Source organism: Astyanax mexicanus, chromosome 4 (assembly GCF_023375975.1).
Source record: "Astyanax mexicanus isolate ESR-SI-001 chromosome 4, AstMex3_surface, whole genome shotgun sequence".
Lineage (NCBI taxonomy): Eukaryota > Metazoa > Chordata > Actinopteri > Characiformes > Acestrorhamphidae > Astyanax > Astyanax mexicanus.
The window spans coordinates 54,441,310-54,455,275 of record NC_064411.1 but is presented as its reverse complement, the minus strand read 5'-3'; the positions used below and the strand labels follow the sequence as shown (position 1 = coordinate 54,455,275).

Below are 13,966 nucleotides of genomic sequence, written 5' to 3'. Positions count from 1 at the left end.
GTGGAATTGTAAAATAAATGTAAAAGTTGTTAAAAAAATGTTTTAGATGAATCTTACTATGTTATATACTACTTTAAACTACTTTAAAATATAAAGTGAGAATCTGAAGTGTTGAACCACAGTCAGTGATTCCTAGACGGGGGTTAAGCTTAGCTAGATGGTGGATCAGGAGCACAGTTGTGAGGCACCACTGGAAATTCTCTTTAGTCTCGGATTAGCCTTAATCTGGAACTGAGGAACTCTTAGAATGGCTCTTAGAATTTAACGGGTTAAAACTCACGAGCTCTGCAGTCACATCTGGACCTGGAGTTTACAGTTTTTCTTGCAATTTAAAGCAAGAAAAGGCAGAAAACGCAGAAAAGGCAGGTATTAATTCTCTTATTTCAAAAGAAAAAGTAAATTGGAAAACGTATTGGAATTTAAGTTTAAAATACAGTAAATAATGGAAGGACTGGTAACAAATAAAATGCTTCTAATAGGATCTACTATAAAAAGTATTTAAGTATTTAAATAAGTATTTACGATAATATAATGTAATTCCAGAAGCCACTGCTCCGTCGCATTAACGCACAGCAATGTATCCCATTCATTTTCAAATGGCATCATGCATGCAATGAAAAGTTGAGCCAAGATTAGCTTTATGCAAATTAATCTGTACAACGCGATGCATCTGTCCAATCAGAGAGCAGGTGTTTGCCTGATGCGTTTTTATCAGCGCAGTGCATTAAAACATTTTTTTTCCGCTTTCAAGCGTTCCAGAGAAGTATGGGGGAAAAACAAGATAATCACTGCAGTTTCAGGCTTCCCTGTCCTTTATGATCAGTCTCTGCTGATTTACAGGGACTCTGATCAGAGTAATACAGCACGGAGAAAGGGTGCAGAGATTGTGCGGATCTCTAGTGGGTTTTTAAAAATATTAACATATCATTTATTTGGAAAAACAAGGCAAATTGTGCCCTCTCAGGGCTCCGGCAGCTGATGGCAAGCTACATGAACAGGATTCAAACTGACGATCTCCAAATAAAGCTTGTATAAAACCATTTCCCGTTTATTAAAACGATTAAACCCTCCTATTATGTTCATGTGTCAGGAACAGCAATGGTGTTCCGGGGTTAATTTGAACCGGTGCATGTTTAATTATACAAAAGATGTCTAAAACTGTTGTCTTACTACTTTTAAAAGACCAACAGTGAAACATAACATTGCAATTTTGTTTTAGTTTTACTTGTTGCCGAGGGGTGGTTGCAAATATTTGAGATGAACCATTTTTACAGTATATGTTGATTACACTAATTAAGGCAAACAGAAGAATTTTTCCTAGATCTTCAAACTTTAAAACGGGTCAAATTGACCCAGAACACAACAGGAGGGTTAACTGGACGACGCAAGGAACGCCTTTGTAATGGCCACATGCGACCAGTTGGAGGGGGGCAGTTCGTAAATGCAGCGTTAGCAAGTTAGCAATGCAACGTTATACAGTCGTCGCCTGTTAAAAGATCTTTTGAAAGATCCTCGCTGGTCTTGATCTAAGCTCTGAAGCTCAGAATGAGGCCAGTTGTTGAGTTATTAAGCTCTGACTTATGAATGAGGACACTCTCGCTGCTGGGTAATTGGGGCTTGCCCACATTTTCTTGCGTGGAGTCGCAGTAGTAGTAGTAGTGATAGTAGTAATAGTAGCAGCAGTAGTAGTAGTAGTAGTATTAGTAGCAGCAGTGGTGGGCAGTGAGGCCCTTCTAACCCTTCAGAGAAGGGGTGACAATAAATGCATGCAAATAATTACAGAATTTTTAATCAGGAAATATATATCATAGCTATTTTAAGTGTAAGAATTTGTTTTATTAATTAACTAAAATAAAAAACAGCAACTAATTACTAAAACTAAAGCATTAGTCTGTGTTTTTTTAGTTGCTACAGGACTCTTTTCTTTTTAAAATGGCTTCTACCCCTGTGTGACTGCGTGACCCTTCTGCTGATTTTGAGAAGGGTGTAGTAATGAGGCTATTAGCAAAGTCATAGGACAGTCTAACCAATCAGATTCATTATTTTCAATCCGGGGGCGGGGCCATGGCTGTCTAACCCCTTCTCAGCAGCGCTGTGTTGAAGGTGCTACGCGTCGCTTGGTCATAAACTAAGCTCTAGATGCTGGATTAGTTCAATAGTTTAAAAGCTAACTATCATAGAACTGCTACTGTAAATCAGGGCGTTTTCACACCTGTAGTTCTTTCTCTGGTCCGAATCAGTTGATGAGTTCGTTTACTTGGAGCGTTTTCTCCCTCTGTTTAGTCTGGTTTCACACAGGCATAAATGTAAACGCACCAAAATGCGCACCAATAAACACGCGAGCAGCCTGTGTCCTCTGATTGGTCAGAGCGTGGTCTGGCGTGGAAGTAAACATACATATACAAAAAAAGTAAATATAGCGAGAGGATTCTGTGTTCCAGCGCATATATGTGTTTTTACACTGAACGCTGAAACGTTGCGCTTTTAAACACAGCGTTTCTCTGTGCAGCGCAGATGTAAACATTGTAAACAGAGTCACGCGGCCGTGAGCAGTGAATGCAGTGCAGACGACGCGTGCATGGACACAGTGTTTGTTCACAGCTGTGGTAATTAGCGTTATCTGGCTAATATATCAGTTTAAACTGCGTCTTATCAGCCGTTTAGCTCAAATAAATGGCTTATATTTAATAGCTGGATCTGATCGAGACCGGATCACGGATCTCACCACTAGCGAACCGCTCCAGAGTTCGTTTGGTACCGGACCGAGACCACCTCCTCCAGCTGGTCTCGGTCCGGTTCTTTTGATCCGCACCAGAGTGCGATTACTGTTTTCACACCTGCTCAATCGAACCGCACTAAAGCTACAAACGGACCAGAGTTCTCTTTAACCTGACCAAACAGTGCTGGTGTGAAAACGTCCTCAGACAGATATTGTGTCATATTATATTAAAAAGCCTTTTTAAAGGCTGTTCTTCAATGTGAAACTAAATCACAATAATAGGACGCCTGACTGGTGAGTTTTTGTGTGTACCTAATGTTTTGGCTGCCCTGGTGTACTGTAGACATACAAATGAGTGATCTTTGTTGAACAGTTGTACTTGTAGTGCAAATTAAGCACTGATTGTTGGGTCTATTGTACACTTTTGTAGTTTATAGTTGTATTTGTGGGCTGTTGATTTGTATTAAGTTAATATAACTAAGTCAAGAGAGAGGTGGGGGGGTATGGCATGAACCAGAATGCAGCAGCACGTCTCATCTTCAATCAGCCAAAACGGTCTCATGTCACCCCACTGCTCATTGAGCTCCATTGGCTACCAGTTGATGCTCGCATCAAATTCAAAACTCTTACAATCGCCTACAAGGTGATGACAGAACAGCTCCTTCCTACCTGCACTCGCTCCTGAAGGCTTACGCTACCTCCCGCCCGCTGCGCTCCTCCAATGAATGTCGCCTCGCTTTACCAAAAAAACATTCACACAAAGCAATCCAGACTGTTATCATACAGAGTTCCCTAATGGTGGAACAAACTACCTTCCACTACCAGATCAGGAGAATCTCTCACTATCTTTAATAAACTCCTGAAGACAGAGCTCTTCAAAGAGCACTTACTCTCCTAACACCTCTAACTAACTACCTTCTACTACCAGATCAGGAGAGTCTCTCACTATCTTTAATAAACTCCTGAAGACAGAGCTCTTCAAAGAGCACTTACTCTCCTAACACCTCTAACTAACTACCTTCCACTACCAGATCAGGAGAATCTCTCACTATCTTTAATAAACTCCTGAAGACAGAGCTCTTCAAAGAGCACTTACTCTCCTAACACCTCTAACTAACTACCTTCTACTACCAGATCAGGAGAATCTCTCACTATCTTTAATAAACTCCTGAAGACAGAGCTCTTCAAAGAGCACTTCCTCTCCTAACACCTCTAACACACTAACTACTTCTAACCTCATTTCCTTCTTCCCCTCCTTCATTTCTCTATCCCCTTATTTCCCTTTGACCTCCTTTAGGCCCTGTCTAAAGATGTTTAACCTTTAAATTCTATTACTTCTGTACTTGACTATTGTAAGTTGCTTTGGACAAAAGCGTCTGTCAAATGTAATGTAATGTAATTTAATGTAAGGTAATGTATGGGGTGGTTGCAGAAGGGGTACCCACTATATTCACTGCACGCCACTGAGTAGCAGTGGGAGTAATATCAGGCAGCAGGACTGTATACACCTCTACATTTATGAACGGCGAGGGTTAAGGTCACTGAGTTCGTTTGTATGTACAGTATCTGCTGCTCCACCACTGTCCTCAATTCCATCCCCATTGTTCTGTCCTGCTTTCCCATGCAGATTACAATCCCGAGAATCACCCTGTGTTTTTAATACAGTCCCGCTCTGCTCTGCTCTGCTCCACTTTTAAAATGTTATTTTCTCAGCGGGGAAGCCTGGGACTCGCACTAATCAAGTTAGCGGATTGTGCTGGAGCAGGTTATTGGATTTCAGAGCAACTTATTGGATTGCAGATATTATCTGTGTGAAAAAGGACTGGAAAAAGTGAAAAAACTTGGTGGGTTTTTTTTTGGGCTGGGTTTTTAATGCAATAAAAGTGCTAGGGTGAAGCCCGATGCATGTGCATAAAAACAGATTAACACGGCTCGTATAGGATGAAACTTTCTGTGCTGTACATATTAGGTCACGTTATATATGGACAAAACGGTACAAAATATGCAATTGCGAAATTACAGCATATTGCTATTTCTATATATTGGGTCCATAAAAACATATACTAAAACACAGGGGAGCATCATTAATGTCACATTAATGGACTAAGCCTGAAAAAATACTGGACTATTTGAGACTGTATTATTACTGTACCAGTCTACAGTTTAAACACATCTCTTCCTTTTATTAAATGCATATTTTTGTTCATTATCTTATTTTAATTATTTTCTAAAAGAAAACATCAAACTTAAAAGTCTTATCTGGCTTTTTTCATTGTTAACAATATTAATTTGCAAAAATGAACTCTTTTCTTACCAGCATTGGAAAGTTTATTAAAGAAAATTCAATGTTTTTGTGAAAGTGTTGATCAAAATCCTGAAGCATAATACAATTTGAGTAACATTGACTCATTGCACATAATAGCTGAAAAATCGGCTTAATTAAATTTTTAATGCAGAATTTACTTCAGAATACCTCCGGAATTTACTGTAATTTTAACTAAATATCATCCATTTTACTACTTACTACTAAAGTTGGTACATTTTATTTTATATGATTGAGTAAATTGAGCTCGATTTTTAAGATGGTGTTTCATTTACTTTTTGCTTTTATGCTATGCCAGCTTAATTGTATTTTGTGTAACAGGTGAAATCAATATTCAGGTGATTGGCATCTGGGTAGTGCTGTGTACGGTGTCCTGTGAGCATCGCAGGTAGAGCTGATAGGAGCACCTTCAACTTTTAATTTTTAGCTCAAATTAATCATGTTCTTTCAACTTAATTCAATTACTATAATATATTCTTTACATTATTACCTACTAACTTTATTCTTTCTAAATTATTATAAATTTGTATTGAAAAAATGTCATAAAAAACACAAAGACAGTAATGAAAATAACCACATTTTAAAAATTACTTTATTATGTCACATGAAAGGCATATCAAATTGAAAACTGAAAATTGAAATTGAAAAATATAATCAAGAGGAAGATGTATGATCACAAGCCAATAACTGAAAACCAAACTTCAGTTTGGCATAAAGTTATCCAAAAGCAGTGTGTAAGACTGGTGGAGGGAGGAGAACATGCCAAGATGCATGAAAACTGTGATTAAAAAACAGAGTTATTCTAACAAATATTGATTTTTGAACTCTTAAAACTTTATAAATAGGAATTGAAAGCTCTGCATCTTCTTCTTTTTTTGTTATTTCAGCCATTTCTCATTTTCTGCAAATAAACGCTTTAAATTACAATATTTTTATTTGGAATTTGGGAGAAATGTTGTTTGTAGTTTATAGAATAAAACAACAATTTCAGAGAAACTGATTCAGAAACTGAAGTGCTCTCTTCATTTTTTTCCAGAGCTGTATAAGTCAGGGCTTTGGTGAAGTCAGGGCTTTGGGAAGGCATTAAGTGAGGGGATATGCTAATGTGTTGCTGTAGTTGCTGAGGTACTGATTGGATGGGGATGGTGGTTGTGTGGTGGGCACACTGATCTTCCTCAATGCCACGGCAACCAAGCCCACGGAAACAGAGAGCCCCTACAGCTCCACCAATCGTGGACTCGGGCTCGGGCCTCAACCAATCGGCGGCCGGCTCACAGCCAGTCAGATTGCCTCGGCAACCAATGGGGAAGCAGTTGTAGACCTGGCTCTGCAGAGCGTCAGCCAATGAGGAGCGAGGAGTGGGGGATGTTCCTCATTGAGAGGAGAATTGCCTTGCCTGTTGCGAGGGGTGGGGAGGATGGAGGAGGGTTAGAGAGTCGGGGGAGGGGGTGGAAGGGATGGATAGATAGATAGATGGATGGATGGATGGATGGATGGATAGATGATGAGGGGATGGGCTAAAGGAGGGAGGGAGAAGGGGAGGGGCTAGGCCGCACAGGATTCATTCAGGAGGAGCGATTGACCTAGATTTAGTTCCCCTGGAGGAACGAGGGCGAGGGTAAACACATCCACTAGCGCAGAGTGGGAGAGGGGGAGGGAAAGAGAGAGAAAAAAAAAGAAAGAGAGAAAAGAGAAAGAGAGAGAGGGAAGATGGGCGCTCGTAGAAATGATCTCAAGATCCACCAACCACTTTCCCATAATTAACACATCTGTAGAGGCTTTTTTCCCCCGTCGTTACGCCCAGGCATGCGCAGAGCCGCGCTCTGACTCACAGAGTGCATGAAGAATAGCTTTAATCCGGGTGCAGTGCAGCTCCATACCTTCAATCTGTCTTTATCTTCACCCAGAGGGTCTAGTTTTAGAGCTAAAATTCATTTTTCCACCCTAAAAGAGACTCTATTTTATCCGCCGCCTTGTAATCAGTGCTATAAATCAAGAATCTGGTTGGTTTTTCAGCAGCATAGTGTTTTTACTGTTTGCTACTTGCCGACTAACAGTTTTTTGGGGGGTTGGTAGAACCTTTTCTGGATGTTCTTAGAACATTTTTGTCTAGGAAATTACTTGAAGATCACTTGTGTCAATGCTTTAATTTTAAGTTTTGGGAATGATGCTTTTAACTTTTCCATAATGTTAGTATTCACCCAACTGGAAATGTTGCGTAAGTAACGTTCTAATAACAATGTGATGCAAACCATTATAAGGTCAAATATGAATATATTTAGAGAATTTAATCTGTGATGTTTTCTGGATGTTCTTAGAACATTGTTGTCTAGGACATCGCTCAAACATCACTTGTGTCAATGTTTTAATGCTAAAATTCGTTTTTGTAGCCTATAAGAGACTCTATTTTATCCGCCGCCTCGTAATCAGTGCCATACATCAAGGATCCGATGTAATGTTTTCTGTGGATTGATTGAACGTTTTCTTGATGTTACAGGTTTTTATACGTTTTTAGAACATATAATATCTGTCAAGTCCTCTATATGTTCTTAGAACAATTTCGTCTAGGAAATCGCTGCAACATTACTTGTTTTTTAATTTTTTAGTTAGGAATGATACTTTTAACATTTCCCGAATGTTAGTTTTGGTCTAGCTGGGAAACTTGTGATGCATACTGTTATTACGTCACATGTTTTTAGAACGTTACAATTAACATTTTTAGAATTTTCAATCTGTCAAGTTTTATAGATGGTTCTTAGAACATTTTTATCTAGGAAATTGCAGCAGCATCAATTGTGTCAATGCTTTAATCTGGGTGCAGTGCAGTTTTATACATCGCACTGCATCAATCTGTCTTTATCTTGTTTTAGAGCTAAAATTCGTTTTTGTAGCCTATAAGAGACTCTATTTTATTCGCCGCCTCGTAATCAGTGCTATAAATCAAGGATTTTGTTGGTGGTTCAGCTGAATAGTGCTGTTTACTGTTTGCTACTTTTCAACTAACAATTTTTGGTAGAACATTTACTGGATGTTCTTAGAACATTTTCGTCTAAAAAATCGCTGCAGCATCACTTGTGTTCAATGTTTTAATTTTTTGTTTTGAGAATGATGCTTTTAACTTTTCCGTAATGTTAGTATTCATCCAGCTGGGAACATGGTGTGCAAAATGTTCTAATAACACTGTGTTGTTACAATCAACATTTTTTGAATGTTCAATCTGTGAAGTTTTCTAGATGTTCTTAGAATATTTGACCCCGAGCATCTTGTTTTAGAGCTAAAATTCGTTTTTGTAGCCTAAAAGAGACTCTATTTTATTCGCCGCCTCGTAATCAGTGCTATAAATCAAGGATTTTGTTGGTGGTTCAGCTGAATAGTGCTGATTACTGTTTGCTACTTTTCAACTAACAATTTTTGGTAGAACGTTTTCTGGATGTTCTTAGAACATTTTCAGTGTTCAATGTTTTAATTTTTTGTTTTGAGAATGATGCTTTTAACTTTTCCGTAATGTTGGTATTCGTCCAGCTGGGAACATGGTGTGCAAAATGTTCTAATAACACTGTGTTGTTAGAATTAACATTTTTTGAATGTTCAATCTGTGATGTTTTCTAGATGTTCTTAGAATATTTGACCCCGAGCATCTTGTTTTAGAGCTAAAATTAGTTTTTTTAGCCTATAAGAGACTCTATTTTATTCGCTGCCTCGTAATCAGTGCTATAAATCAAGGATCTAGATATCTAGATCTAGATATTTATAGAACATATAAAATCTGTCAAGTTCTCTGGATGTTCTTAGAACACTGAGAATGACACTATTAACATTCCTGTAATGTGAGAGTTAGAGAAACGTTCTAATAACACTGTGATGTTATATTTAACATTTTAATAATGTTAAATCTGTGACGTTTTCTAGATGTTCTTAGAATATTTTTCTCTAGAAAATCACTGCAGCGTCACTTTTGTCAATGTTTTAATTTTTAGTTTTGGGAATGATACTTTTAACATTTCTGTAATGTTAGTATTCACCCAGCTGGGTACATTGTGTGAGACATGTTCTAATAACACTGTGATGCAAAGATTAGGGTGAAGGTTAGATTTAAGGTTATCTAAAGGGTTTGACTCCATAGGGAATTATGTATATTTAGCTGAAATAAATAAGTTGCATTTAATAGATGTCAGTTGAATGTTAGTTGAATGTTATGTGACCTTTTATGAGGTATCTATAATGGACCATACAACTTAAATTAAACTGTTTTTATTTTTAGGTTTTGGAAAGAATGCTTTTAACATGTCCTTAATGTTAGCTGGACATTATCTGAGAAAAAATTCTATGAATATATTCTTTGAATATATCTTTTTTAAGATTAGATGTTCTGTTGTATTTCATAGATAGTCAGATGAATGTCAGTTAAATGTTAAATGAGCATCTATGAGGCATCTATAATGGACCATATCAATAAAATAAAAAATACAGTTTTGGGAATATTGCTTTTAACATTTCATATCACAGGTTTGGTTTAAAACGTTTGTGGAACATTGTTTCTGTAATGTTATAGGTTAACCTTCCAGCAACCAAACAACCAAACAATGTTTCTCAACATTAGTTGAGATAATTCCAATTCTAAGTCTTCCTTAATAGTTTTAATGTCTTTAATATTGATCCACGATGTTGAAATAAATACAAATAATGAACAACATTGAATGGGAAGATGTGTTCAAACTTTTGACTGGTATTTGAATGGATTATTAGCCATTTGGAGCCAACTTCATGGTATAAACTTTGGAAATTACACAGATTGCCATTTTTGAACACTTTCTATTGTAATTTAAAGGCTTTATCATATCTTCTTCTTAATCTTTGCCATAAATCAAGGATCTGTTGGGTCATCCTGCAGAACAAGAACAACTGTAAAAAAATCATCTTTATAGTGCACAGCATGAGCTGATGCAGTGCAAAAAAAAGTGGGTGGCAAGAACCTGTCCATTTATGTAGGTCATGCCGTGATACCTACAGTAACAGTGCCCATGGGTCCAGACTGGCACGTCCATATGTGCAGTGGACTCGTAGTGGACTAGCGCATTAGTGCACTAGTGCCTAGGCATATTTAATTATGCACGTCATGCTCACAAGTGTGCTCGTGTTTTTGATGATGGTGTTGGAATAAAAGGGTGAGCCTGGACCATCTGGTATCTGAATAATTTAAGGTGGAAAGAAAAATCTCCAGTGCTGTAGATGTGGTCAGGTTTTCTTCAGGAATCGGAGATAAGCATTTCTCATTTCCCAGAATACCTTGGGTTTTTGACTGGCAGTCAATGAAGCATTAAAACATGTTCAGAGAGGGATGCTGAGTGGTCCAGCGGTGCTGCTACTATGATCAGGAGATCGCTGGTTTGAATCCCAGTAATGCAGCTTGCCATCAGCTGCCGGAGCCCTGAGAGAGCACAATTGGTCTTGCTTTCTCTCTCTTTGGGTGGATACAGTAGATGGCGCTCTTTCGCCTCATTACTCCTAGGGTGATGTGGATCAGCACAAGGCATCTCAGAACTGAGTCGCTTTCCTTTGAGTGCGCTATGATGCAGCAGTCTTCACCCTCCAGTGATAGGGGGGATATACAGCTAAGTAGCAGCTAAATTGGAAAAAGAAAATGTCAGGCTGACCCAGGCAGGGAGACGAGGAGACGGATGCAAGTGCATGTAGGGCGAAATAAATAATTTAATAAATAAATAACAAGTAAACAAAGAAACAAGGAACAAGTAAACACGTAACAAAGATAAACGAATAACCAATAACCAAAACAAACCAGTGAAACAAGAGAACATAAACTAAACCAACAAGAGAAAATTATAACAAAATAATCAGGGAATATATATATATTTATATGGGAATAAACTAGAAATAAACGAGGAAGTAGACTATAAACAGGAGAACAAGAAAATAAACGAGCAACGGAATAAGTACTAAACTAAATAGGGCAGGGATAATATACAAGGAACAAACAGGGAGAAATAAACTAGGAAAAACAAGAAATAAACAAAAAGATAAATCAAAAATAGAACAAGGGACTAGGGCTATGAAAACGAAGGCAATGAAAACAGAGAAACGAGGACAGACAAACAACAGGGGTTAGTGCAAAGACCGACGAAGACAAAGTGGCACAGGGGATCTATTTATATGAACAGGAAACACAATAGAAGTGGAAACACCTGGGGAAGGGGCGGAGCTACAAAATGAGACACGTGGTGGAAAACTACTGAGACAGGAGACACAGAGGAGCACAGGTCACGTGGGGAAAACACACAGAGACATGAGACAAGGCCAGGACGTGACACATTATAGACAAAAGCATGTCCTAAAATATCCTAAAAGGGTCTTTGAGCAGCTGAAGTTCCTAGAAATTTCAAGTGCAAGGAAAAAATATATATTATGACTATGCGTTTCCTTTGTGGAGCATTGTTTTATGTTATCTATACAAATGATGTAAAGAGACCTTCACCCTTAATGCTTCTCTGGACAATAAACAGGTTTCAAAGTCATTTGATTGTTCAGAAGCAATGAAACAACCAATGTTTCTCAATATTAGTTGAGATAATTCCAATTCCAAGTGTTCCTTAATAGTTTTAATGTCTTTAATATTGATACACGATGTTGAAAGAATAGAAATAACAAACAACATTGAATGGGAAGGTACTATACATGAATATACATTGATTTATTAGGGATGTATACCTATGGATGGATTATAAGCCATTTGAAGCCAACCTATTGGTATGCACTTTTGAAATTACACTAATTGCCATTTTTAAACACTTTCTATTGTAATTTAAAGGCTTTATCATATCTTCTTCATAATGTATGCCATAAAATCAAATGATATGCTGGGTCATCCTAGTCTTCACCCTCCAGTGATAGAGGGGATATCCAGCTAAGTAACAGCTCAATTGGAAAAAAATACGAGAAAATTTAAAACATTTTATAAAAAAACCCCTGAAATTCCTAGAAATTTCAACAAAAAAAAATTATGACTATGCGTTTCCTTCGTGGAGCAGTGTTTTATTATAAACAGGTTTTCAAAGTCATTGGATTGTTCAGAAACAATTAAACAACTAAGTGAAAGAGCTAGACTCATTTCTAAATCTGGGGCAACATTGGTATCAATGCTCTAAATCTCTAAAACAGGTAATAAACATCCCCAGAAATTTCAATTCATGGTTTGAAATTTGACTCATGTCTTATCTTTGCTCTTCTTACCCAGGAATGCAAGGTTGCAGTGAGGACTGCAGGAGGGTACCACCTCCAAAGCCCAAGAGGAACCCCAACACCCAACTGAGCACCTCGTTTGACGAGTCCTACGTCCGTAATGCAACTTCGAGGGTTTCCCCACCGATGCCCTACTCCAGGGACATCAAGGCTTCTTCTCCACCTCCTCTGCAACCTCAGAGCCCCCAGCAGGACTCAGACTCAGAAGAACCTGTTTATATCGAGATGTCGGGAAGCGTGTGCCGGGAGCCAGCGAGTCGCGTTGAGGACGAGGAACCGGGGGAAGCCGTCTACGAGGAGATGAAGTATCCGCTCTTGGATGAGTACGATTCGCGCTGGGATCTTTCCAGTTGTCGCTCGCAGTGCGCCACACCTTGTCCCTCGGATATAGACTCACATAACCCCCTGAGCCGGTGCTCCACGCCTCGGGGGACACTCTGTGACATTCCTGCACCTTTCCCAAACCTGTTGACCCATCGACCACCTTTACTCGTCTTCCCTCCGGCCCCAGCACAGTGTTCGCCCAATTCCGACGAATCCCCGCTGACTCCTCTGGACGTGGCTAAATTGCCCATGTTAGACAATTCCTCCTCCTATGCCAAGTCACCCACCTCTTCCTCATCTCTGGAGCCTCTCAGCTCCGCCTCCACCTCGCACATAAGACGAGCAGAAAGGGAACTGACTGCAACCCCGACTCTAACGGTCTCAGGACGTTCCTCTGCACCCCCGCTGCCTTGCGCACTCTACAGGAGCTCAGGCAATTCCCACAACTACCAGAGGAGCCATTCCGCCTGCCCGTCTCCAGTCAGCATGGGCCGCTGCCTCACTCCTCTCAGCCTCATGAGGACCCCGGCCTTCGATGGGCCTTTCTCAGGACCTGCCATGCCCAGAAGTGCATCAGCAACGCCCCACGGCAAGGGTTCTCCTCCGCAGGACCAATCGAGTCGCCTGCACGGGTCCATGCAGAACGTCTCGACCGGACGCTCACGGACGCCAACCAGCCCACTGGATGAACTTACCAACCTCTTCACCACTGGCAGGAACATGCTGAAGAAAAACTCCAGCGGCAGGAAGAGCAAGGAGCCTGGAGAGAGTGAGTATCAATACATAAATATAAATAAAAAATTGGCAATCGATAAGAGGCTAAATGTGCTGTCAATGGAGCAAACAGCTTGGTCTCAAAGGGAAAATTAGTCTACTGAATCCTTTAGAGTCATGGGGGAACCGGCATTTTCACCAAACAAGTTACTTAGCTTAGCCAACCTGAGTTGGCTAACCTGGTTAACTAGTTAGCTAGTTAGTTAACAAAACCTAACCTAGATACTAAAATTAAGAAATTAAAAAGAACAAAGTATGAACAGTAATGAATTGATGGAGGGAAATTATCCAGTTAACGAAAAAAGTTGGAGAAAGAACCAAGACTTGCAAATGTTGGACCCATCCACTTCTGGTCAAACCAATCATCCAATGAAAAGCGAGTATCTCAATTTTTGTTGATTTTTAGTTTACCACATAATTTGAACAGACGAACTGTCCCTTACATTGTGCCAAAAAGTTTTGATGAGCAGACCAATAGAAATACTTAAAAATGACCTTAAGTAAACTCTTTTTACATTGACTTCCATTGAAACTTTAGAAGGTTTTTTCTCTCTCCTGTAAAGTTGCTGTTT

At 39.2% G+C, this 13,966-nt stretch overlaps 1 protein-coding gene across 1 annotated transcript in view; it reads left to right on the top strand.

Moving 5' to 3' along the window:
- Positions 1–13,966, top strand: part of nyap2b (neuronal tyrosine-phosphorylated phosphoinositide-3-kinase adaptor 2b) — a 56,033-nt gene that overhangs the window by 24,160 nt on the left and 17,907 nt on the right. Inside the window, exon 4 of the mRNA XM_022678625.2 lies at positions 12,292–13,389. Within this exon, the coding sequence (XP_022534346.2) occupies positions 12,292–13,389 (1,098 nt within the window). The remainder of the gene's footprint in view (positions 1–12,291; positions 13,390–13,966) is intronic.